General features: G+C 42.4%; 1 protein-coding gene and 1 long non-coding RNA gene across 2 annotated transcripts in view; one reads left to right on the plus strand and one right to left on the minus strand.

The window, feature by feature from the left end:
* Positions 1-21,552, minus strand: part of LOC138915108 (PAN2-PAN3 deadenylation complex subunit PAN3-like) — a 67,149-nt gene extending 45,597 nt beyond the window's left edge. The window contains exons 1-3 of the mRNA XM_070219880.1: positions 20,952-21,552; positions 1,562-1,683; positions 702-768 (exon numbers count right to left, since the gene is read on the minus strand). Of these exons, the coding sequence (XP_070075981.1) occupies positions 702-768; positions 1,562-1,683; positions 20,952-21,420 (658 nt within the window). The 5' untranslated portion in view covers positions 21,421-21,552. The remainder of the gene's footprint in view (positions 1-701; positions 769-1,561; positions 1,684-20,951) is intronic.
* LOC138915181 (uncharacterized) lies at positions 21,099-22,770 on the plus strand. Its single transcript, XR_011420766.1, has 3 exons — positions 21,099-21,172; positions 22,157-22,253; positions 22,386-22,770. It is a non-coding gene; the product is annotated as an uncharacterized lncRNA (long non-coding RNA).
* Positions 22,771-27,396: the final 4,626 nt, after the last annotated feature.

The following is a 27,396-nucleotide window of genomic DNA, read 5'->3' on the forward strand; positions in this document are numbered from 1 at the left end:
TATAGCAAAAGAAACAAAGGCTGAAATTTCCAAATAGTGAAAGAGATCTGATACACACACACACACACACACACAAAATGGCTATCACAGGAAATAATCAACACGCAAATTCTTATTCTCATCATTATTAATCATTGTTAACACTTTACTGAAGCAGAGTATCAACACTCAATTGTTACATATTCTTTAAAAACCATTCTTGAACATTTATTTTAAAAATAGGATACAGAAAGATATCTGGCAATTCTATATCAAAAGCCTTAAGAATGTCTATAATTTCTAAAACAGTAATTCCATGTCTAAGAATGTTTCCAAAAGAAATAACTCAAAATATGAACAGAGACTTATATAGTCAACTATTGGAGTGTTCCAGTTCTTAAAAAAAAAAAAGAATAGAAACAAAAATAGTTAAGTAAATTATGAAAACAAACAATAGAATTCAATTTATAAGGAACAACACTCATAATTTAAAACTATATTTAATGCCATCTTTATTATTATGTATATACTTATTATTATGTATATATGTGTGTATGTGTATATAGATAACCAAAATCTTAGTTATCTCTGAGTGTGAAGATAATAGATCATTTTTATTCTCTTCCTTGTACCTATCTATAATTTTCAAACTTTCTACAATGGATATATTGTTTTAGAGTCAGAAATATATATATAAAAGAGAGAAAGGGACCAGGTCTCACCGTGGCCTGCATACGGCTTGGCACTGTCATTCACAAGGCTCGGGGAACTGCTACTATTGGTCATTCTCTGAAAAATAATACACATATAAGATCACTGAGAAACACAGAATTAAGAATATCCAACCAATTAAGTTAAGATTGACCATCTTTGCTTATTCCTCTCCAACCCATCTTTCACATTACTGACACTCTAATCTTCCTATAAATGTTGCTGCTTGAGTTACAATAATCTATGCAAAAACTTCCAAATCCTCTAACACACCAAATGAAAATTTTACTCACTAGTCATGTATTTAAAACCAAAGTTGCAGGCCTATTTTGAATTGCACTTCTATGACTTATTAGCCTGGGCAAAGTATGTAACTAGATTTCTTTGTCCACAGAATAAAAATTCCAATATCTATCCGAGAGGATGTGAACTGACTATACGTAAAGGCAACACTTGCTCTCTAATAACCTCTCCCAACACATACTGTCCTTTATACTCCTTATAGTTTCTATAAAATTAGGCTATTCTCCGCTCTCTAAACACATCCCATACTTTCTTAATATATTCCATAGTCTCTCCATTGTGAAAGGCCTTTACACCATACCCACAAAACACACAGAGGAGTGAAACTAGTCTCTTTCTAACTACCCTCTAAATACTCCACTGTCATCCCACCCCCGACCCCACCCTTGAAGCCTCACCCTGAATCCAACCCTACGGGACATGGCTTATCTGTATACCACCCACCTCATCACCTCCTAAAATCCCACCCCTGCTCAACAAATTTAGGAATAAATAAACACTCTAGTTGTCCCCCACCCTGGGAATAAACTTTACTGTCTAGTGCCATATAAATTCATACTAACCATACCTGCACCAAGGGATACTTTGTTTCTACAGGGCTTCCAAATCCATTGACTCCAATAAAGCTGGTGCTGAAATAGGAATCTGTGAGACTTGTATCAGTTAAAGCACCTCCGTCTATTCCAGGAACTAAAAGAGAAGGAAAATTCAAGTATTTAAATACTTAAAAGCAAAACACTGATGTAGTTTTTGTGTTCCTGAATAAGTTTTCAAGTCTCAAATCTCTGTTACCCGTTCATGACAAAAGGCAAGACCAAATAAATACTGGCTCAGCTCTAAAAACCTGTTGAACAAAGCTCAAGTTGACTGAATTTTTTTCCACAGATAGTATTTTGCATTAGTTACCTAAGACCCACCAAGCACAACACAAAGAAACAAACCACACTTGCATTTCCAGTTTTCTCACCAAGTTTTTTTTCTCTAACTTTGCAAAATGACAGTCAAATATAAACCACAGCAGTTTCTCCTGTGAATCTTCATACGGTAAGGAGAGGCAAGTTTCTCAGGACTCATCTTACGAAACAGACCAGCAGTCCCACACTAACTATAATTCAGTCAAAACAATTCTGCAGAGGTAGCAACGGGACTGAGTTCAGGAATACAGACAAGCTATCTGTTGATTTTAGGGTAGGATAATACAGAATGATTGTAACTAGGATGACAATCCATCACAGATCAACAAAGTAATGGACAGCATGTTTCAGATGCTACTTCCTGGTAACTGGAATGCTATTTTCTGAGCTACCAGTTAAGTACAAAGCCTTATGCTTTACAAATCAGCTAAGCTCCAAGTAGGATTGCCCTCTTCCAGACAGAGCCTCTGAGAAGCACTGAAACCCTTCCCAACCCCAACTAAAAAGTAAACTTAAAAAATGCTGATAGTTGGATGCAGGAGGCTATGATCTGCATGTTTATATTCCCCAAAAATTTATATGTTGAAATACTAATCCCCAAAGATGATGGGATTAGGAAGTGGAGGCTTTGGGAGGTGTTTAGGCCATGAGAGTGGAGCTCTCATGAATGAGATTAGTGTTCTAATAAAAGAGACCCTCTAGAGATCCCTAGCCCCTCCCAAAATGTGAGGACACAGCAAGAAAGTGCCCATCTATGAACCAGGAAGTAAGTCCTCAACAATCACCACGAGAAATCTGCCAGCACCATGATCTTGGACTTCCCAACCCCCGGAAGTGTGAGAAATACATTTCTGTTGTTTACGAGCCACTCAGACTATGGGATTTTTTTATAGCAACACAAATAGACTATAGGAATTCCTTAGAAAGCAATCTGAGGTAATTTTTATTATCTATTTTAAAAATCTAATTCTCAAAATGTCCACAATTAAATGTATTACTTTTATAATTACAAAAAGATTATTTCTAATGGTTCATATCTTCTGAATTAGTGATTACAATTTCAGATGTGGCTGAAGAAAATCAAAAACACCTAAAGGTTTATAACTTAAGATGTTCATCCTTGTGTTCATTTATACACAAGTATTACAAGTATTATTTTAATAACAAAAAATTAGAAACAATGTGAAATGCCCAACAACAGAAGAATGATTAAGCAAATTCTAACGCATGCATTGAAAGAATACTATAAAATAATTAAAAATCAGGGTAATTAAAGCCTGGGATTTATTTAATACTCTAACAAATCACAACAAAAACTGGGAGGAGAGACAGACAAAATAAGACTGGAAAAAAGTTGATTACTGTTGAAGCTGAATGACAGGGGATTATTATACTCTCCTCTCTACTTTTATTAAAGTTTAAAATTTTCCATAATAAAAGGTTCTAGAAAATGAAGATAAAGACTAAATGATGGAACTATTCACAATGTGAAGTAAAAAGGGAACGCATTTTTATTTATATTATGATGATAATTGTGTGTGCTTACATGTACACTAATGTGCCGCATAACAATGTTTCAGTCAATGACAAACCGTATTCAGTCAATGACCACGTATACAACGGTGGTCCCATAAGATTAATACCATATAGCCGAGGTATGTAGTAGGCTATTGGTTTGGGTTAGTACTATAAGGGAGGAAGAAATTCTCCTCTACCCTTCTAGGTTCTTCTGGCTGGTCTAAGAATTAAATTGACGTGAGACAGATAAACAAGAGAAAAACAAAAGTTTAATAATATGTATACATGGAAGAAACCCAGGAAAACTAAACAACTCGCCAAAATTGCTAAAGCCCTCACCCTAAATACCATCCTCAGCTAAATCAAAAGATGATGCTGGGAGTGGGACGAGTCAGGGACTTCAAAGGGAAGGAAGGCAATTCACAAGAAGGGGAAAAGGAGCAAACAAACGTTTGGGAAACAAATTTTTAGTCACACAGAAACAGAAGGCCACAGAGGGGACCCAAATGAACGGGCTTTTCTAGGTTCCTCCCTGTCTGCCACCTAGTTTATGTTACGCTAAGGTGACAGCTCACTTGCTGAGACAGGTTTTGCTTGTTTTGGGGTGGTTTTTTTTGCTGAGAAAGATTAGCCCTGAACTAACATCTGTTGCCAATCTTCCTCTTGTTTTGCTTAAGGGAGATTACCCTGAGCTAACATCCACGCCAATCTTCCTCCGCTTTATATGTGGGTCACTGCCACAGCATGGCTGACAGGTGATGTAGGTTCATGCCTGGGATCTGAACCCATGAACCTGGGCCACCAAAGCGGAGCATGCTGAACTCAACCACAATGCCATGGGGCCAGTCCCTGAGACAGGATTTTTAATCTGAATTCATTTAGACAGTTAAGGGGGAGGTAACAAGAAAAACTTCCTGAGTCTTTTGTTTCTTAAAAATAATCAGCTTAAAATAATCCTCATGTTAAAGAGACACATTCTGGGATGGCAAATTTTGTTCCCTCAGTACATGTTCTCACAATGATGAAACCATCTAATGACGCGTTTCTCAGAACACATCCCTGTTGTTAAGTTACACTGTACACATACAGACTGTAAGAATGAATAAACATACCAAAATGTGTTATCCGGTTGATTAAATGGGAGAAGTTAGTCTTTTCTCTTGTGACTTTTGTATTATGTAGTTATTTTCATAATAATGATGACAACAGAGAAATTCCTAAGGGGAGAAGTTTCTCCTCCCATTCCACCAAAACCCTTAATGGCATCTACTATCTTTTCCTAGTAGAATGAAATGGTTTTCAAAAATAGAGTACAATTCCAGAGTCAAGTTATTTTCTAATATACCTTTTTTATTTCAAATTTTTAAAAAATTTGAAATCCACTTTTCTTCATATTTTATACAAGCTAATACAATAGAACTATTATTGAACATGCCAGAATTCAAATACCTATGGTCGATGTGTTATCTTACTCGATTTTAAAGTAGACTCACTGCACTATAAATAAGCACGGAAGCCTAACCAAATGTTTGTAAAATAAATACGAAACAGCTGTTGGAGGACAATAAAACAATCTTAAAACGTCCCATTCTTTAATAATATTTTATCTTTAAGAAATAGAATTTGTCCTAATAACATTACCAAACTTCTGGTAGGGTTTTTCACTGTATTAAAGTTTGTTTATGTTCCGTTAGGATGCACAACTTTGACAGGAGAAACGTTATGCTCCCTAACAAAAGAATATCTGATCAGGATTAACCAAAAAAAAAAAAAAAAGGGATGGGGGAGTGCTGAATATGGCCAGTAATTAAGGGTTAATTTACTTTGTTAATTAACAGTCCAGACAAAGACCTGAAACTGTAAAACAACTAGAAGAAAACACAGGGACAAAGCTCCTTGACATTTGTCTTGGCAACAATATTTTGGATATGATACCAAAAGCGCAAGCAACAAAAGCAAAAATAAACAAAAGTGAGGGGCTACATCAAAATAAAAAGCACCTGCACAGCAAAGGAAACAATCATCACCATAAAAAGGCAACCTACGGAACAGCAGAAAATATCTACAGACCATCTATCTGATAAGGGGTTAATATCCAAAATATATAAGGAACTCATACAACTCAGTAGCAAAAAGAAAAAAAACCCAAAAAACGCAATCTGATTAAAAAATGGGCAAAGGGCTTGAACACATATTTTTCCAAAGAAGACCTACAAATGGCCAACAGGTACATGAAAAGATGCTCAACATCACAAATCATCAGGGAAACGCAAATTAAAACCACAATGAGATATCACCTCACACTTGTTATAATGGCTATTATCAAAAAGACACACGACAAGTATGCGGGAGGCTGTGGAGAAAAGGGAATCGTTGTGCATTGCCAGTGGGAATGTAAACTGGTGTAGTCACTATGGACAACAGTATGGAGGTCCCTCAAAAAATTAAAAATACAATTACCATATGATTCAGCTATCCTACTTCTGGGTATATAGCCAAAGGAAATGAAATCACTATCTCTAACAGGTATCTGCACCCCCATGTTCACTGCACCATTACTCCTAACAGCCAAGACATGGAAACATCCTAAGTGGCTACTGACAGATGACTGGATAAAGAAAACGGGATACATCTATACAATGGAATATTATCTAGCCATAAAAAAGAAGGAAATCCTGTCATTGTAGGCTACATTGATAGACCTTGAGGACACTATGCTAAGTGAAATAAGTCAGACAGGGAAAGACAAATACTGCATCTTGTCACTTATAGGTGGAATCTAAAAAAGTTGAACTCAAAGAAATAGAGAGTAGAAAAGTGGTTGCCAGGGGCTAGTGGGTGGGAGAAATGGGGAGATGTTGGTCAAAGAGTACAAACTTCCAGCTATAAGATGAATAAGTTCTGGGATCTAACGTACAGCATGGCGAGTATAATTAACACCACCATATTATATACCTGAAAGTTGTTAAGAGAGCAGATCTTAAAAGCTATCATCACACAAAAAATAGTAATTAGGTGAAGGGATGGAGGTATTAACTAACCTTACTGTGGTAATCATTTTGCAATATATGTGTGTATCAAATCATCACACTGTACACCTTGGACTTACGTATTTTCTATGTCAATAATACCTCTAATAAAGTGGAGAGAAAGACTTTTCACACACCTACTCACCCTTGAGTTTTCTTGTTTTGGAAAGTTACAGTTTTGGAAGGAAGGAAATGGGAACAGATACTTCAAGAGTAGTTAGAAAAATCACTAACCTATGATACATTATTTCATTCCATATAGGTCATGAAGATATTTAGTTTTTTAAGTTACTAAGAGCAAACATACGTCCTACTTACTTCACCCGACGTTCAAAGAGAAAAGGCATGTAGAGTACTTTTAAGTTTAAATTACATAAGCACGTTAGAGACTTTAACTACCAAGACTAGATAATCAAGAACTTTTTACTCCTTCAACCCCTTATTTTTGCAATCCACTTTAAGTAAGCTTGACACATCTTATGGAACAATAATTTACAATCCACTTTAAGTAAGGCATATTATTTCTATGAAAGCGCTATTACCATCTCTACTATTATAACTATTATATCTCTATGTAATAATAATCAACTGAACAATCACTGTGTAGATATGAATCTCAATTAGTTCAAATGACAACCATGGTAAGGTTGACATTCCTCTTATTTTGCTGTTAGGCAAACTGTGATTCAGAGAGATTAGATAGCTTGCCCAAAGTCACAAAGCTAGTTAGTGATAGAACTGGGATATCAAAGCAAGCTCTCTATTGCACTAAACTGCCTTTCAATTTTTAAGAGAGGGAATTATGAATCAAAAGATGAAATTTCAGGGGATGGCCTGATGGTAGTGGTTCAGTTCACGTGCTCTTCTTCGGTGGCCCAGGGTTCGCAGGCCCGGATCCTGGGCACAGACAGACACACTGCTCATCAGGCCATGATGTGGCGGTGTCCCATAAACAAAGCAGAGGAAGACTGGCACAGATGTCAGCTCAGGGACATTCTTCCTCAAGCAAAAAGAGAAAGACTGGTAAGAGACATTAGCTCAGGGACAATCTTCCTCACAAAAGAAAAAAAAGATGAAATTTCAAGCCTTCAGTTTTAAAATGATCATTAGACATTCAAACTTTGAAACAAAGGATCTTACAGTAGTTAAAGAATCAGAAATTCTACATCTGTCAGCAGATAGCCTGCAATTATTATCACATAAAATGTGCACGATAATTATCAAAAAAAAAAAAAAAAACCAACCCAATCCCACAGCTTAACTACATAAACATTCTCCTTAATCTTCAGTCTGGTCCCCTCTTGAGGAAAGCAGTTTACTTTTCAAAACACATCACAATAGATCAATGTTACCCAAAGGGAATTCTGAAGTCAAGTAAATTTGAGAAATGCTGAAAAAACAAAACTAAACCCATTTCTTTACTGCACAACTTCTCAGAGCCTGCATATACAGTGTGAACTGTGACTACCCAAAGAGGAGAATACTTCCCAAAGGTTCTTGACTAGGGAACCCTTTCTACATAGAGCAACTTGAGGGACTCGAGTTCCACAGAACACACTTTATAAAACGTGCCCAGCTGAAAATACTGAGTGGTCTTCCTTGGCCAAGGAGAACATCACAGACAAGATGCTGGCAATGCTTATGCCAAAGGATGAAATCCAAACTTCTTAAGTCTAACATTTAAAAGCCCTCAACAATCGTTTTCAACCTATCATTCTTATATTTCCTAAAAGGGCTGGGTTTGAGTTTCAGTTCTGCCACATACTAGCCTCAAGGTCTTGAGCTTATAAAATGGAGATTATACGATCACTTATAAAATGAGAATCATACCATCTACCCTGTAAACTTCAATGAAAAGTTATGAAAAAGAACAAAACAAAGTCTTAAGAGTTCTTTTAAAAATCTTGAAGCACAACTCTATGGATTTACTAAAAATAAGTGAATTGGATACTTACAATGGATGAATTTTATAGTATATAAATTGTATTATAATAAAGCTATTTTTAAAAATCAATGGAGAAAAAAGGGATTATTCAATAAATGGACTTACGACAACTGGGTATCCATCAGGGAAGAAACTGAATGCCTTACACAGGTATTTCCAAAAGATCAAAGACTAGAACATAAAATAATAAAAGTATACATCTACTATAAAAAGATCTTTACAACAATCATAACATTATTGAACTCTCTCCTCCAGACAAAATTATATACTCACTGTATTTTCAAAGTCTACACTTTACAATATGGAGTGCCATCAACTCCTACACACATACACCCCCAGCTCTGTGTTCTTCAAGACCCAGACATGATAGTAAAGAAAAGATACTTGGAGTTAGACATTGAGTTCTAATCCTCCTTTTGCACTTACTAGTTGTACTACCTTGAGCAAACAACTCTCCAATTTCATTTCTTCATCTGAAAAAGAAGGCAGTACCATCTTACACACAGGATTGTGGTAGGGGCTAAAGTGGAGTACCCTATGCAAAGTGCCTAGCATCCTGTCTCATCGGTAATCATGAAAGTTATTTTCCTCTTCTCCCACCTCTAGAATGTATTCTCCAATTATTCCAAGCTGTTAAAACCTCTACCTCTTAAGATACTGTCTATGTCATTCAGTTGACTAATATATATATATTACTCATCTAAATTATCTGTAAACTGAAATTTGGTACTACTCCTTATATATTTTTGGTATTGTGGTATTCCCAAATCTATTAGCACATTTGTATAAATACTTACAATTAAACTCTTTTTGAAAGGAGATATTTTAAAAAGTTGATAAAAGATACAATATATTTTCCCCTTTCAATCTTTATAAAAAACCCCATGCAAACAGTATTACCGTCTTCATTTTGCTGCTGAGGAAAGTGAGACTCAGAGATGCTCGATAACAATGGAATGGATGCAGGTCCACTCAGCAGACACTAGAACCATCCTTCTCTCTGCTGGATTGTGGAAGCACAGACTTTAAGCAAATACAATTGCCCCTGAGGTCTGCTTCAGCCAGTTGCCAATTATTGACCATTGACAGCATATTTAATCTAAACTCAGTTTCCTCCTCTGTAAAATAGAAATGAAAACATCTACTTTCAAGGGTTACTGTGAGAATAATTCAGGATACTGGCAGGCGTGGATGATATTAGGTGCTTAATGGTTACTTTCTGTGGTTATCATTGTATCCATTCACAAATTTATTTGAAAGTAAGCTTGCTATTTCTGATGAAACGCTAATATGCTCTTTGTATAGAATGCATATGGGGAAATTTTTCGCATGTTTTTTAATTTTAATATAAACCATAAACAGGGAGCTTGGAACATTTTACACATCTGTTACAAAACCCACAGGAGTCATGTGGAAGAAAAGACAAATTCAAAGTATGTGGCTGGGCAGGACATACTCGTCTGTTTGAAGGGCTGTACTTCCCTCAAAAGCTCACAAGCTAAGAAAAAAGTCCAAGGGAACTATGACAAAACAGTAATTAATGACTACAAACACTGTATTTCCAGTCCTGTGATAAAGTTTTTGTGCAGAGCCATAAAAAGGTCAATTCCACATTTTAAATTCTCTACCTAACTCCAAAGCATCATTAACCAACATCGGTGATAATGAGGGAGAAGTGAGTCCTCAGTAGCACAGAGCACCAATTGTAAGTCAAAGGTATTAGGCATTTTATGTGCATTAAATCATTTTTTTATTGAGTTCATAACAGTTTACATCACTGCGAAATTTCAGTTACACATTATTTCTTGTCCATCACCATATAAGTGCTCCCCTTCACCCCCTACGCCCACCCTCTAACCCCTTCCCCTGGTAACCACTGAACTCTTGTTCTCTTTGTCCGTGTGTTCATTTTCCACATACGAGTGAAGTCATATGGTGCTTGTCTTTCTCAGTCCGGCTTTAAATCATTCTTTTACCCACTCAACAACTGTTATAAATCGAACTGTGTCCCCCCAAAATTCATATGTTGATGTCCTAACACTGAGTACCTCAGAATGTGATCTTATTTGGGTATAGGGTCGTTGCAATCTGATTAGTTAAGATGAGGTCATTAGGGTGAGCCTTAATCCAATATGACTTAATGATCTTATAAAAAGGGGAAATTTGGATGCAGACACAGACATAGGGAGAACATCATGTGAAGATGAAAGCAGAGATCAGGGTGACGCTCCTACAAGCCAAGGAATGACAAAAATTGCAGGCAAACCACAAGAAACTCAGGTGAGCGGCATAGAAGAGATTATATCTCACAGCCCTTAGAAGAAAGCAACCCAGCCAAAACCTTGATCTCGGACTTCTAGGCTGCAGAACTATGAGACACTACATTTGTTGTTTAAGCCAAAAAAATTCTTTAACAAAAGCCATATAATAAAAATAAAAGATTAAATGGGAAATATTAAACCAAAAACAAAGGCTAAGGAAAAGCATTTCAGTTGAACATCAAGCTCAAAAGTTTCTAAACAGCCAAGATAAAAAAGAAGATCTAAAAAATACTCACCCAGTAAAATAACAAATACCAATTTCTTCGAGCAAAAACACTTCCTACTACTAAACTCTTCAGAGAAATTATTACAAGGATTTTTATATATGAAGCATTGAATATCATGCATCTTCAACACAGTTGAAAGGAAGATTTCTAGAAACACTTTTTATATTCATTCTCAACAGATATAGAAAACATAACATTAAACCACAACCTAATTGAGGTAATTCCATAAAGAGTTAACAACGTAGTTCAAGTACTCAGTATCAGCCATCATGTATTGTATTATATGCACAATCTCAACAGTCCTTCAATATATATATCATTTTTCTCCCTTTTGGTAGCAGTGCCAGAGATGAGATTTGAAACCAGAACAGTCTTACTTCAAAGGCTCCATAAATCACTACAATACATTCCTCTCAGTCATTCCTAAACTACAGATTCACATCTGTAACTATTATTAAATGTCTCCAACTAGATGTGTGACAAGTACTTTTAAACTAAGAACTCCTTTATCTTTAGTCCTTCTCTCTCTCATCTAACCCCCGAAGGAGTTGGTTCACCAAGTCTCTCTCAAATGTGCCCCCTATATTTAATTTCCACTTGCCTAAATCAAGTCCTTAGCATTTCTCCCTTCAATTACTATAAGACGACTCCAAATTTCCATCCTTAAAAGCCAAATAAACTATTACAGTTATCTTTTTAAGACACAGATCTTATCACTTCACTTAGGACAGCCTAGCAGGGCCTTCACAATGTGGCCACACAATCTACCATCTGGTACCACTCTCCATAATATAGCCTATTCTGAACCACATCAGATAACTATAGAACAAAATCATGTATGACGCTTTCTCTCAAAACCTCTGTGTCCTTTTTCTCATCTGCCTAGGACACTCTTCTTTTCTACCACATACGCTGCATACAAGTTTCAAAAAGTAGTTCAGGGGGCCAGCCCCGTGGCCGAGTGGTTAAGTTCGCAGGCTCTGCTTCGGTGGCCCAGGATTTTGCTGGTTTGGATCCTGGGCACGGACGCGGCACTCCTCATCAAGCCATGCTGAGGCAGCATCCCCCAGAGCACAGCCAGGAGGACCACAACTACAATATACAACTATGTACTAGGGGGCTTCGGGGAGAAGAAGAAAAAAGATATATAAGATTGGCAACAGGCATCAGTTCACGTGCCAACCATTAAAAAAAAAGTAGTTCAAATATCACCTCTTCATACAATCTTCCAAAATATCCCTGAACAGAGTATTTTTTATCATTTTCTAACTATAGCATACCATACTATGCCAAAATTTATACATTTCAAAATCCTTTACAAGGCTATGCATTCATAAATAGCCAGAAGCATGCATCTTTGTATTCCCCAATACCTGTATGATGACTGGCACAGAAGCGTTCAATAAATGTTTGATAATTAAATTAAGCTCTCTAGTCAGTGCCCAGTGTACATACACTATATCATTTACTAAAGACTAAGTCATCTGCATAAAACATCAGACCTCCAGAGAGATAAGCTGACATTGTTTTAAAAACTGCAAGGTCTATCTGGCAAATTCACCCTTATGGAAGTCGTCATACCTTTGCACCAAGACAGCCACAGCAATGCCTATAGCAAGACCAAAAGAATCCTGAAACCGCAATTTTAGATGGATCAATTAGCTTAACAAGTACCCAGCTGAGATCCTACTGTTAACACGGAAGTATATACAGTACACCGTTTTGAGCTGAAAATGTTTTAAGATATATATTATTACTTAGTCTCCTCAATGAGAAAGGAATTTCAGTGCAGCAAGACTGGCAAACACCTGACTCTGAGGAGTCCCATAATACCATAGGCCTTCCAAGACGAACTGGCTACAGACTTGACCATAACCACTAAATAAATTGGGCTCTCGGGTGAAGCTATTTAATATTTAGTACTATCCATCCGATTACTTACCAAAAAATGTCGTCCAATAAAAGACAGTTTTAGTTTGGGATCTGTGCCAAGATAATTGTTTTTATACAATCAAAAACTGCCAATAAAGCAATAAATGTTTTGAAGTCTTCTACTGTTCTTGTTTTCTCAGTAAAGTGACTCAGAATTTAATAATGAAGAGAGAAAATATGTTTCTAAAACCAGCTTACTCCTTGTGCAAAATATCAGCTTAAGATCATCCAAACCTATGGTTTATTGAAAACTGAGAAGGAGTAGAGTTGTTTGCTTTTTTAACAATACTTGTCATCTTTTAACATACCATAAAATTATTGGGGTTATGTTTATAAATATTGTCTACCTACCCATTAAAATGTAAGATCCACAAAGGAAGGGATCTTTTATTTACTGGGTTCACTAATGTATCCCAAGAATCTAAAACAGCACCCGACACAGAGTATGTGCTCAATAAATGTTTGTTAATTAAATGAATGAATGAATCTCCACTTTTAGTCCAAATTATACTAAAGTGAAAGTTTACCATAGTCTAAGTTTTTCACAGACATTACTTGTATACATGAAATCTTCTTATAATACATATCAGAGGAACCTGCTAAAATTTTCACTTTAAAAGCTCCCTTGATAATTTTTCCAAGCCTTGGGAGTAGGGAGAAGAGTCTCTGTCCCATCTTTGTCAAGACAACTCTTCCTCAGACATAGCTGATATATTGTTATAAAGACTAAGAACCATAAAATGTCACTTATGGAATTTAAAAGGCACCATTGTATTTTGTCTTTCTTCACCCCTGATCTCATACTTTCAACCAAGTATATATTCAGATTCAGCAACAGCAATATTAAGAGACAGAATAAGTTTAGGAACAAATTAGCAAAATAAGAAAGTTAAACCAACATGAAATGACAAGTGTTGGAGAGGATGTGGAGAAAAGGGAACCCTCGTACACTATTGGTGGGAATGTAAATTGGTAAAGCTACTATGGAAAACAGTATGGAGATTCCTCAAAAAATTAAGAATAGAACTACCATATGATCCAGCTATTCCACTTCAAGGTATTTATCCAAAGAAAATGAAAATACTAATTTGAAAAGATATATGCACCCCTATGTTTACTGCATCATCTTTCACAGTAGCCAAGATAGGGAAACAACCAAAGTGTCCACTGATGCACGAATGGATAAAGAAGATGTGGTACATACATACAATGGAATACCACTCAGCCATAAAAAAAGAATGAAATCTCGCCATTTACAACAAAACAGATGGACCTTGAGGGTAATACGCTAAGTGACATAAGGCAGAGAAAAGCAAATATTGTATCATTTCATTCGTATGTGAAATCTAAAACAATAACACACTCATGGATACAGAGAACACAATGGTGGTTACCAGAGGGGAAGGGTGTTGGGGGGTAAGCAAAATGAGTGCAGAGGGTCAACTGTGCGATGACGGATGGTAACTAGACTCTTGGTGGTGATCACTCTGCAGTGTACGCACATGTTGAATTACAATGTACACCTGAAACTTATAGAATGTTATATACCCATTCTGCCTCAATTAAAAAAAAAGTTAAACCAAATGACATATAAAGTCCTTTCCAACTTTTCCAGCTCTATCATGCTCTACCTAATATTTATGAAAGCACCATAAGGTGTCTATACCATCAAGAATATAGAGAAACAATGAAAGAGTATTAAATAACACTAGTCTTTTATTAAATACATAAATGAAATTCCCCAGTGACTATTTACAAGTATTAAGTTGCAAAAGATGTGATCTACATAACTACCTCTAGATATATGAGCCATTGGGGGAAAAAATCTTGCTGGGACAGATTTGATATGGAGAACTACTTCAAATATGTTATTTTCAGCTAATGGTGTATAAAATACATGGCATTTTTATTGAGATATATTTGACATATAACACTGTATAAGTTTTAGGTGTACAACGATTTATGTATACACTGAACGAATATACAGTGAATATATGTATACACTGAATTTGAAATGATTACCACAATAAGTTTAGTTAACATGCATCACCAAACATAGTTACAATTTTTTTATGAGACCTTTTAAGATTTACTTTCTTATCAACTTCCAAATATACAATACAGTACTGTTAACTATAACTACCTTGCTATATATTACATCCCCAGGAGTTATTTATCTTATAACTGGAAGTTTCTACCTTTTGACCACCTTTACCCATTTTGCCCACACTTCACTCTCATCCCCACCCCTATCCCATCTCTGGCGACCACAATCTGTTCTCTATATCTATGACTTCAGGGTTTTTCTTAGATTCCACATATAACTGAGATCATATGGTATTCGTCTGCAAGGTTTTTTTAATGTACCAAGTTTGAACCAGATTACTGAATATTCTCTATGCCCCTTAACATATGTGTATATCATATTTTGTGTAAATTCACGTGTAAACATACATAATACATTAAGATATAACAGTTTAGCACCATCATTTGTAAAAGACTATAAACAACCTATCCATTAAAAGAATAATATAACCATACAATGGAATATTATGCAGCCATTAAAAAAGACTAAGGTAGATATCTACATGTGGATGTGGAACAAACTGTGCAATTCAGTGAGAAAAGTTAAAGTACATTAGGCTTCCACGTGTGTGCACATGTGTACATGTGCCATTATACGCCAGAGATAGGGAAATATAAACATGAATGTATAGGCAAAGAATATTTCTGAATGGATACAAAATAAATTGAAAAGAGTGACTATGTTTTGGAGAAAGACCAGGGAACTAAGGAAGGAGGGACACTACTTCTCACTATGTACCCTGCTGTGCTATTTAAATTTTTAACCTGTGCATGTATTACATTTTTAATTCCAAAAAACAAGCTATTGTTCCTATTTCTGTAAACCTGGAATTTTTAATACTAGAAATATAATTTAAAACTAGCTTTAGAAAAATAAGAACAGTATATTTATTTTTAAAGAAAAAGCAAGTGAGATACCAAAAGAGATATCAAAAAAGGGAGAGCTTTTTTATGGAAGAGGACTGTTATCTACATGCCAATTAACTCAGCCAAGATCTGTGAGATCAGCATAGCCTTCTCTATGCCAAAGTTAACCTGCTGCGTGGTCAAGTGTTTTTAAAAGTTGCTGGGAGGGGAAGAGGAGGAATTCTAAGGATTAAACATGAAATACATAGTTTGCTTTCTAGAACATAAACATTTAGAAAATACAGAAGCATTTTAGAGTTGAAGGGATTTTGGACATCAAGTACTCCATACCTCATTCTCCTTTTTTTTTTTTTTTTTTTTTTTACAGATAAAGAAACATATTTTCACATGGACTAAATGACTAGCCTAAGATAACTGCTCTCTTCCATTTGGACAGACAACCACAGTTCAAAAGTTATTTTGTAAGAGAGAGCACTGAAATCAAAACCTCAGGACCCTCAGTCCAGTAGTAATTCCTATATACTGAATGGAGACTCAAATGCTGTACGTACTGATTTGTTAACAACTACATGACAAGAGTACAGAAAAATATTTTATCCTATTCCATTTGTATAGTTTTGGCTCACTAAACTACTTTATAAACAGGATATAAAGTAAGTTGCTATGGAAACACAGTTGTGAGAAATACCGCTACAAAATTCGTGTGTGCACACGCATGTGCTACATACTAAACTGTTTCCCCCTAAAATTCATATGTTTGAAGCCCTAACCCCCAAAGTGACTGTATTTGGAAACAGGGCCTTTTAGGAGGTAATTAAGGTTACACACAAAAAAAACTATTAATAACGATTAATCTTGGGCAATAAGATGAGGACATTGGTTTACTTTGACTTTATACAGTGCTGTTCCAATGGAAAGTTCTACAAGTTTTTGACTTTTATAATTTAAAAACTAAGTTAAATAAATGAAAATCAATCCTAAAATAAATAGGTAAGTAAAAACCAAATATTCAAATCTGTCAATAAATGCTCCTTAAAATCCCAGCACAAACTTTTAAAATACCATGTCTAGGTACCGTACATGTTCACAGCTTTGTATACAAAAGCAGACATGCCTACTGAAAAGTGAACAAAAAATGCTGCTCCAAAATAAAGATGGATATAAATTTTCCAAGTTAAAAAAAAAGAAAAATTCAAATTCAGCAATAAAAACAAACTAACTCTCAGGGCCAGCCCGGTGGCATAGTGGTTAAGTTTCCGCTGTGCTGGCCTGGGGTTCACAGGCTCAGATCCAGATGTGGACGTAGAACTGCTCGTCAGGCCATGCTGTGGCAGCGTCCCACATAAAACAGAGGAAGACTGTCACAGGTGTTACCTCAGGGCCGATCCTCATCGGGGGGGGGGGGGGAAGCTCACTTTTGATACACACAACTTGACTGAATCTTGAGGGAATTATGCCAGTGGGGGGGAAAAAAAAAGCTAATCCCAAAAGGTTACATACTATATAATTCCATTTATAGAACATTCTTAAAATGACACAATTATAGAAACTGAGAGCAAATTATGGGTTGCCAGGGATTGGGAGGGGAGCAGTTACAAAAGGTAACTTGAGAGTGACAGAACTGTTCTGTCCTGACTGTTGCCAGGCACATAGACACAGATGATAAAATTCCATAGAATTAAATACACACATGAGCACACACACTAGTGCAAATTAGACTGGGAAATCTGAATAAGATAAGTGGATTGTATCAATCAATACTGATTGTGATACTGTACTATGGTTATGAAAGATGTTACCACTGGGGGAAACTGAGTGAGGGGACAACAAACGTTCTGTTATTTCTTAAAAATGCATGTGACTCTACAATTATCTCAAAATAGAAACAATTCAAAAAGAAAAATTCTATGAAAGGACAAAAAGACGGAGATATTTTGTTTTGTTTTAGCAATCACTTATCTTCTTACAGGGCCATTTCAAATGCATTTTCTTGGAAAGAAGTGTTTTACCTGTTAGCTGAATCTTACCTAGACTTACGTTAGTACACTCAGCCCCCCATATTTTCGGGTTCCGCATCCATGGATCCAACCACAAGCGGGTGGAAAGGCCTATGATGGTTGTGTCTGTACTGTACACGTACAGACTTTTTTTCCTGTCACTGTTCCCTAAACAATACAGTATAGCATCCATTTACCTAGCATTTACATTGTATTTTGTAATATAAGTAATCTAGAGATGATTCAAGTATATGGGAAGATGTGTGCAGGTTATATGCAAATACTATGCTATTTTACATAAGAGACTTGAGCATCCAAGGATTTTGGTATCTGTGGGGGTGCTGAAACCGATCCCCCAGTGGATACCAAGGGACCACTGTACATCCCTCTTTGACTATTCCTCATAACACACTGAGTTTTCCTCAGAAAACTTATGAAGACCTAATAGTGCCCCAAATGACCAGTGGCAGAATCTGACCCTCCCCCAACATCTCCCGAAAGGGGTCATTTTATTCATGGAGGCCCATGTGAGCACCGTGTGCTTCGCGCTCTGGAATCGCAGGACTAACCCACACATGCCAGGACCCAGCCTTGGTCCTCTACCCAGCAGGTTGCCCTGGTGCCAAGTGGTGAGCCTACCTTGATCTGCCCAAGGCCAATGGTGACGGTAGCAGCAGAGGTGAGACCTTTAATGACTGACGGGGCCAGAGATGGTGGGGCAGGGTTTCAGCAGGAACCCTGGCCAGCCAAGAGGAAATACCAAGTTGGTCACAGCTCTGCCCGGTCCCAGAGGACAGGGGTGGACATGGGCTGGGAGAGGGGGTGTGGGTGGGACTGGGGCTAAGGGCTGAGGGTGTGACATGCCCTGTGTGGGCTGGTTTGGAGAGCAGGAAAGGGAGTCCAGGGTCTGAGGGCCTGGGCACTTCTCCAAGTGTCCTGGCCTCTAAGCAGAACGGGGTAAGAATGGAATATAAAGAAGGAAATGCCGAGGGCAGGGGCAGCCGCAGGAGGCAGGTGCCTCGGGGCCCCTGGAAGAGCAGAAACATAGCCCCCACCTCAGCAGGAAAAGAGTCTCACCCAAGCCCAGGAGCCCCATGGCCAACTGCATGCAGCCCCACAGGAAGGCCAGCAGCACAGCACAGGGCGGGTCATGGAAGGTGTAGAAGGAGACCAGGAGGGACATGATGGCCACGGGGCCCAGAGTCACATCCCGGGAGGTGCCAGAAAGAACTATATGAAGCACCCCTGAAGGCAGAGTGGAGGCCAGACTGTTGGGGAGAGAGAGCGATGAGCACCCAGGAGACACACGGCACACCCACCGTGTCCCTGGTGTAGACGTCTGAGCACAGGATCTGTGTGTCCATCGTGTACTTCGGGCACACCAGCGCACACAGGCAGGGTACACGCTCACCCTCCATCATCCATGGGTGTGACCTCCAGTGATCGAGGGACCTCTTTTCCACCCGCACCCAACTGGGGCCTCGGGTGCCACCTGCGGGAGCACAAAGGCCTGTGTGCCTCTGTGTGAGTGTGTGAGTCTGAGAAAGTGTTCTTAAAGCTACCGTGAGTCATCCTGCTGTGCCACCACACAATCCAGAACTAGGCCTGTGTCTGTGTGTGACAAGTGTGATAAGAGCAGTTACGGCGCGTGAGTCTGCCCAAAGGCAGTCACAGGTCTGGATTGTAAACCAAGACTTCTTGGGCCCCATGGAGCCCTGGCTGCCCTGCTGTCTGGAGGGGATACTGTGCATTTCTACTCTGCTTCTAGGTGGGCGCTGACAACCGGAGTGGGGTCAGGCCATGGGTAGGGCATGTGGCCTGCGGCAGGGCAGACATCTCACCTGGGGCTGGAGTCAGTCACCTCAGCACAGGCCAATGCCTGGGGAATGACCTTGAGTCCCACCAAGAACCTGGCCGTTAAGTCCACTTGAGCCACTGCACAGAGAGGGGGTCAGCCAGGCCCGGACGGGCAGCGTTCCCTGCAGGGCCATAGGGGGCAGCAGAGGGCCGGCAGGGCCATGCGCGCAGGAGCCTGAGGGCCAGGGCCGAGCCAGCACCTGCACAGAAGAGGGCACGCCTGGGGTGGGAGAGCGGGTGACACAGACCAGCAGTCAGGGTCCAGGCCTCGGGAACCCAGCAATAGTGCGAGGGTCCAGGAGCATCAGGAGAGGCACAGCCTGTCTCCCCTCCAGGGCGTCTGAGTCAGATGGTTAAATCTGCCCCCCCCCCCCCACCTTGCTGGTCTGAGAGGGGAAGCCAACAACCTGTGCAGGGGGGGCCTCAACCAAACGTGGATGTCCCCCCAACTGCTCAGTGCTCTCCCTGAATCCCACCTGCCCAAACCCTCGGCGCCTTCTCTCTCTCCATCCACGCTGGCCCGGAAGAATAGGATAAACGATTTCTCAATGAGAAGCCTAAACGCTAATTAGACTCCAGGTTTTTCCTCCCCGGAGAATTTCTTTGCTTTTTTTTGTCCTCCCCAGGGAATTTAACGGGAGCAGTGCACAGAGAAGCTGGGTGCAGGGGGCACCCTCGTCTGGCTGGCGGGGCACGGGTGGGGGACTGGAGACCCTGAGGGCGGGGAGCCTTTCCAAGCGCGCGGCATGGGGGCTCCACCCACTAAGGGGGTCTGCAGCGCTAGAGGTGGGGTCTCCCATCCTGAGGCTGCATCTTACCCAACCCAGACCTGTGGCATTCGCATCCCTGAAAATATCGCAGGGGTTCTAGTTGGTTCTGGAGAACTTTAGAGCCTCCTCGATTGATTCAGGGTGGCAGCATCCTCTAGGATCCTGGCGCCCCCTGCTGCAGAGCCGACCCCAGACCACACCTCATCACGGGCCCCGCGAGCCTCTCAGGGCAGAAACGACCCCACCCCCGAAGCCGCTTGCCTGGAACTCTGGGGTCTAAGCGTGGCGACTCCACGCCAGCTAACGGTCCGAGGCCTGCCGGCCCCGGTAAGGCCGAGGGCGGCGGGGACCCCGGTGGGGACGCAGTGGGTGGCGAATGGGGGTCCCCGATGGAGACGCCCGCACCCTCGGACCCCGCATCGCCCCTCGCGTCCGCCGCCCCCGGCCCGTCCCCGGCAGCTCGCCCACCCCGGCCCCGGGCCCGCCGCGGACTCACCTGACGCCGCAGCTCGGGGTCTCCGGTTCTCGCCGCCGCAGCCGGCTCGGCAGGAACCACAGAGGAGGGGGAGCGAGGGGCGGGGCCGGGCGTAGGGGCGGGGCCTGCGCGCACGCGTCCTCGGGGCGGGGCGGGGCGGGGCGGGGCGGGGCGAGCTCCGCAGCTGGGCCGGCGCTCTGTCCCGCGCACCTGGCGCTCCCGGAACGTGCTGCGCGTCGTCGGTGAGTGCGACCCACCGAACCCCCGCCGCCTCGGGCACCGCTTTCCACGGCCGCTTGTTGTCCCCCCAGAAGCAGCCACTCGCCCTCCCTCCAGCGGTCGGTGCCGACCCCAGCGTGCCCTGCAGTCCCCGGCCGTTCCCTCCTCGTCTCCCCTCCCTTCTGCCCCCAGACTCTTCATGGTCCGCTCCTGGGAGAGGGAGGCAGGGGTGGCGTCGCTCACCGCGAGGTCTGCGGGGGTCGGCCAGCATTCGGCACCCCACTCCTGCACTCGGCTCTGACCCTGCACCCCCACCCGTGCCAAGAGCAGCCTGGGCTAACTCTGCGGGCCCCCAGCTCGGGAGGATGGGCGCCTTTCCAGAGCTCAGGGATCCACAGATCCCAGAGAGGACACCAAAAGGGGGCTGGTGCCCAAGTCCCCAGAGACCAGCCAGCGCGCCCTGGGGCTCTCATCTCCTCCTCACGGTTTTCTCAGACCGCAGAGCACTGTGGCTCAGCTCCCCTTCTCCTGGCTGAAGGGCTCAGCCCCCCACATCCACCTGCCCTCTCCCCCAACCCCATCCCCTCCCAGGAACCCCAGGTGCCTCCAGCGCCCTGCTGGTCAGGAGACTTCCAGGTTGGTGACCCAGGCCCGGCTGTCACAAGGCAACCCGATTCTCTCCTCTTTGGAGGTCTGGCCCTCTGCCGGGTGCTCTCTTTCTGATGAACTTTGTGGTCTTGGATCAGGCCCTTCAGCTAATTGTACCATCTCTAAGGTGATATGGGGTGTCATGAAGCTTCCTGACTTACAAGGTGTTATCTCAGGGGACTTTATTCCACCCAGAAGATAGGAATCACAGCCTCCTGCCGTCCAGCATAATTAAAACACATCTTTCTTTTCAATAGACTGACTCATTGTTTGTTTTTCTTCTCATACACTTGGTGACCCCCCCCCCCCCCCCCCCACTGCTTCCTCATGGCTGTCTCTCTCCTTGTCTCCCGCCACAGTCGTCTCCAGGGCCCATGTGGCCGAGGAGGAAGCAGTTATCCACATGCCACACAGCAGGGCTGACTCTTCACTTAGGAGCTGCCTCTGTGCTGCCAGGTTTGGATGGAACCTCTTGAGTGATCTGATCTCTTTAAATCATTCTCTCACTCCAGATCAACCCCATGGATGTGGAGAAAACTGGGTCATTGATAAGTGCCTAATGCATCTCTTCCTCGTGTCTCCCCATAGTAGAGGCAGTAACCGTGGTCTTCAAGAAAATATTCTCCCCCTGAGCGCTGAGAACATCCAGCACCCAGAGGAGAGGAGACGCCAAAGCGGGACTGAAAGAACTAAAGGCTCAGATGGAGGAATCTCTTCTGGGCCCTCCAAGTAGGACCCCTTCCCTGGAGGGGGGGAGATTCTGCCAAAGAGCACCAGGGACAGAGGCCTTGCACTACAACTGCTGAGCCCTTCGCCCTTGTTTGGTTGGCTGTGTAGGTCTTTGCTTTCAGGTACAATACCCTGCAAATGCACACAAAGCACACAGTTCACATGATGACTTTCGTGGGGCCTATGTACTTTTTCCTTCCTGGGTGCTCTCACCCATAAAATATTAAAAAGTATTTTTTACCACTGTGTTGGCATAATGGAAATGAATTATTATTATTATGTGTTAAAGTATTTTCTTTGACCAGAAGAGATTTCTTTTTCTTCTGATTTTAAAATAACTTAAAACATCTTCCTATGCCTACTGTGTGGCTCCCTATGGCCCGCTGTGTGCCATCATGAGATGGAGGAGGAAGGGGAGGGGAATGGAGAGGCAGGATATGGGAGGAGGGGCAGATGAGGAGGAGAAGGAGGAAGAGGTGGAGGACGGGGAGCTGAATACCAAGGTGGCTCTAGTCCCTGGCCCCAGAATGGCAGCCCCTCTCTCTGGAATTCCCCTTTATCCGAGTCTGCAAACACAAATTCTGGTCTCTCATCCTCCAGCCTCCGTTCTTTCCACAGGAACAGCCTCTCATTCCTCCTCCAATGCCCTGGTTCTGGAGATCCTTTCTTTTTCCACTGGATGTCCCCAAATCCTTCACCCGCAAGAGGACTGTATCCTCCCAACTCTCCCCCACCCCACCCCAGGCCTTCATTTGCCAAACCCTGGTCTTGTGAGAGGGTCTGGAGAGTCCCAAGTATAAAAAGCTCCCAAGAGAAAAGTATGTGTAGGCCAGGTCTCCTCATGGAGCCATGGGGTCCCCCTGCTGAATAGGTTCTAGCCCTCCCAGGTCATTCTAGTTGGATACGTGGAGATGTCAAACTTGAATGGAGCGGGGAGGATGAACATAGAAAACACACTGATTAGTACTTCAACATGTAAGCTTGCATCTATATATCCAGTAATCACATGGATTCAGTTTGTTCTATTCTGTTCATATGAATTTTACAATCTGCAGCTTTGCGTTATAATTTGTTTTTTAACCTCAGAAAGTCTTGGACAGGCGTAATACAGGACCCTAGAATTCCACTCCTTGTTGTGTGATCCACTGAGTTCAGGACACCTGCACAATAAGAACCATAGCCTCATTGTGTGAAAGAGCCGCAAACTGGAAACAACCCAAATGTCCATCGTCAATAGAATGGAGAACTAAATCGGGGTATAGTTGGTTAGCCATGGCAACGGAGGAATCACTGATGACTCCTGAATCCATAATTTTTAGTGTAGAAGAGAATATATACTGTATGATTACAGGTTAAACCCAGACCTGTGCGGAGTGCATAACAAATGAAACTATGAAGTAAACGAGGAATGGAACACCATGAACATAAGACTGTGGTTACTGCTAAGGGCAGGGAATAAAATGTCATTAGGAAGGGGCACGTGTGAAGCTTCTGGAAGTCTCATAACTTGTAGGTATTGATCTAGGTGGGCATTATTTTAATTTACAGCCATTCATTAAGGTGTACGTTTATGTTTTCTGCAGCCTTCTGCATATTGCGTTATCCAGTTGAAGAAAATATATCATTCTGTCAATGCAGATCATACCAGGAAGCACAAACTGTGCTAAGTGAGCAGTTGGGGTATCTCCATCTGCACAGCACTAGGAGGTGTGGGACACTATTCCATCCACGTGACCCACAGGGGAAGCCCAGGAGGTGGGCCCTGGCCCCAACCAGACAAGTGGTGGCAACAGGACTGGAGGAGACCCTGTGTGACAAACATGGTGCTGGCAACCATAGCTCTGATCTATTGTCCCTGGACCAACAGCAGGTATCTCTGAGGAGCTTGGAATCCATTGCATTCTAGAGCCATGGACTGAGAGGCCAAGCTTTATTGGGGGATGGGGGTGGGGGTGGGGGGGGGGGACTCAGAATTGTCCTAATTCTTGGGACCTTCTAAGAAGGAAGTGTGTTTGATAACCATGGCAGAGAAGAGGATTCCCAGTTACCCCAGGCATTTTGTGGGTTCATAGGCAAGAGCTCCTCAAGGGCTGGGTGGCCAGAGCATTCCAAGGATGTCAGAGGCCTGTAGACAGGAAATGCCCAAAGGCAGAGGTGTGGGGACAGTAGCCTCCAACAGAGGTCAACAACCTGGAGAGAACAGACAGCCAGAGAAGCAGCAGAACCCACAGAAGGTGGCCTGAGGTTCCCAGCATCAGCTTTCTCATGTGTCCCCAAAAGCTCACACCCAATGTAAACACGTGGCAAAAGACACACACTCACTCACAGAGCAACGACAAAACAAAAGGCATTTGCCAGCAGCAACGGGAGCCAAGCAACGGACAGTAAAGACCCTGGACCTGGCCAGTGTTGTTCCTCCCCTGAGTCTGTGGCAGGCCTCATGAAGGGAGCAGGAGAGAACTCAGTGCCCACAGCACTAGATCAGCAGAAGAGCTAGAGTGGCCAATTTGGAAGGAAAGAAAGATTAGGAGAACAGCTCGGGATTAAGACAGCTCTCAGGAAATCCCAAACAGGACACAGCCCATGCACCAGGACTCGGGGTCACATATGACACAGTCAGACCTTCAAAGTTGGAAAAATGATGGGGATGACAAACGTTGAAGTACGATTCAGCAACCTTACCCTGAGGCAGCACCTCCATTTGGGGGCTATCTGTGGCACAGCGCATGAAACATCGTTCCCTGCCGCCCTGGCATAGCCTTATAGCCTTACACAGTCCACTCCCAGTCTCTAGGACCCCCTCCCCCAGTCCCTGGGGTCCTCTGCAAAGAAGTTGCTCTCAAATTCAGGCAACCATTCTGGACTCCATCCCTGTGGCTCAGGAAGTCATAGAATCTGTGACCAACGGGAGTCTGAACAGCAGCCCCTGGACCTGTCTCATCTGCATAAGACCCGCCCCCTGGCCTGGTGTCATTCACTGCTACTTCCTTCTGACCCACGCACCGCCTCCTGCCCGCACTTTTCCCCTCCCACTCCACCCTGCCGGCCAATGGCAGGACAGCAAACTGAGCAGGAAGTGACGTCATCACCCTCCCGGTTTAGGCCGCGGGGTGCTAGGCCTCATGCCTGGGGATGGCGCTTCATCCGGAGACCACTTTAGAACAAGAGCGCTTGAGGACTAAATCTACCATAGAAGGAATAAGAGCAACAGCAAAAGATTTTCAGGCTCAGGCCAAGGATGTGATTTAGAAATGGGAGCAAGATTTTGAGGGAATAAAAGGAGAAGAAAGATGAACTCAGAAGGTGTGTCTGGTAAGGACAGCCATGAGGAACAGGATTTCCGGGGAAGAAACGAGCAGTCATGACGCTCTCACACTCACCAGGGGAGGGGAGTTGGGAACAGTGTCCCGCAGTTTCCTAGGAAAAGGAAGGGGGAGGGGCCCTGCCCCTTTGCGGGAGGAGACCCCACAGAGCCGGCCAAGTGCTCCATGCCTTTGATGGAGGCCGCCGGTCACCAAAACCGCCTAGAACAGCCCTTGCCACGCGATCCAGCGACATGCACTGCAAAACGTCGTACATCTAAGGTGGGTGGGAGAATGACGTCTTTACTTGACTAATTTCTTCAAGAAATGTAGCTTTTCCGTCTGAATGTGGGCATATGACAGTCCTGTCACTTTGTCACCAACAGAAATTTCTGATTCTTAGGATTTCACACGATGGTAGTGTAGCTATCTCCACACAATTCTTGGACTCCAGGTCTTCTGGCGCTGGCGCGGTTAGACAAGGGAGAAGAGCCCAGGCTGCGGCAGCCTGGGGCTAGAGAGACCTGGCAGAGAGGACCAGCGCCCGCCTTTCGTTGGGTAATAGGTGGGCTGGTTCATCTGTCAGATGAAGGGAGGGTGGTCAGGCCCCGCGAGGGACACCGGGTTTTCACTGATCCCAGGTCCTTTTAAGCTATATTTATCCTGCACGTTCTCTCTTAACTAGATTCTCTCTTCACCTTGTCCTCAATCTCTCGACTTTAAAGCAGACGTGGAAAAATCCTGCCTAAATTCCTAAGGTTCACGTTGGTTACTAAAAGGACTTGGTGGAAAGAATCTGTTTTTTCTTTAAGGGTGAAAACAAGTTGTGGAGTTTCAGAGCCTAGATATCTCACAGAGAACATAACCTTCCTTCCTGAGGCTGGGTGTTTACAGCTGCTCCTCCTGGAAAGCTGGTATCAATTCCCTTAAGCCAAATCGCCAGGAACACACTTCTTCGTCAGCAAGTTCGGTCTTCTATTCCTTGCAGCCAGAAAGAACACACCCCACGATCTAAGAAAGAGGGCGTTAGAAGGAACGTATTAGAGGATTTGGGCTTTGGCTGGGTGATGTGGGGAAGGATGGAAAGAGGCAGGGTTTGTTCCATACTGAATACTGTTGTCAGCAGGGGCAATTCTATGACTGGACTAACGACGTAACAGCCATTTCCTTAGAAAAAGAGGAGGATGTTTGGGATTTTGTAGGTTGCATAGTGACCTTGTCTTTGCCTGTGCCTGAACAAAATTACGAGGTAGCCTTGATTTGTCTCATTTTATGCAAGTCTGAGAGTAATCTTGTCTGAGGTTGATATTCTGGATGTGAGATGGTTTATTTCCAGCATGAGAACAAAACGGTCAGGCTGTGAGTGTCAGATCAGTTCAGGGCATCAGAGGCTGGTATTTTTCTTTCTCTCTGGAAATCCCTCAAATAAAGAAACAGGAAAGAGAGCACCCTGGTCTCACAAGCTTTAGGTGCAAACCTGACTGGGTAACCGTGTGATGTTGGCTAAGTTTCTTGAATTTTCTGTGGCTCAATTTCTCACTTAAAAATGGGTGAAATAGTTCTTCCCG

This window comes from Equus caballus, chromosome 8 (assembly GCF_041296265.1).
Source record: "Equus caballus isolate H_3958 breed thoroughbred chromosome 8, TB-T2T, whole genome shotgun sequence".
In the NCBI taxonomy this organism is placed as follows: domain Eukaryota; kingdom Metazoa; phylum Chordata; class Mammalia; order Perissodactyla; family Equidae; genus Equus; species Equus caballus.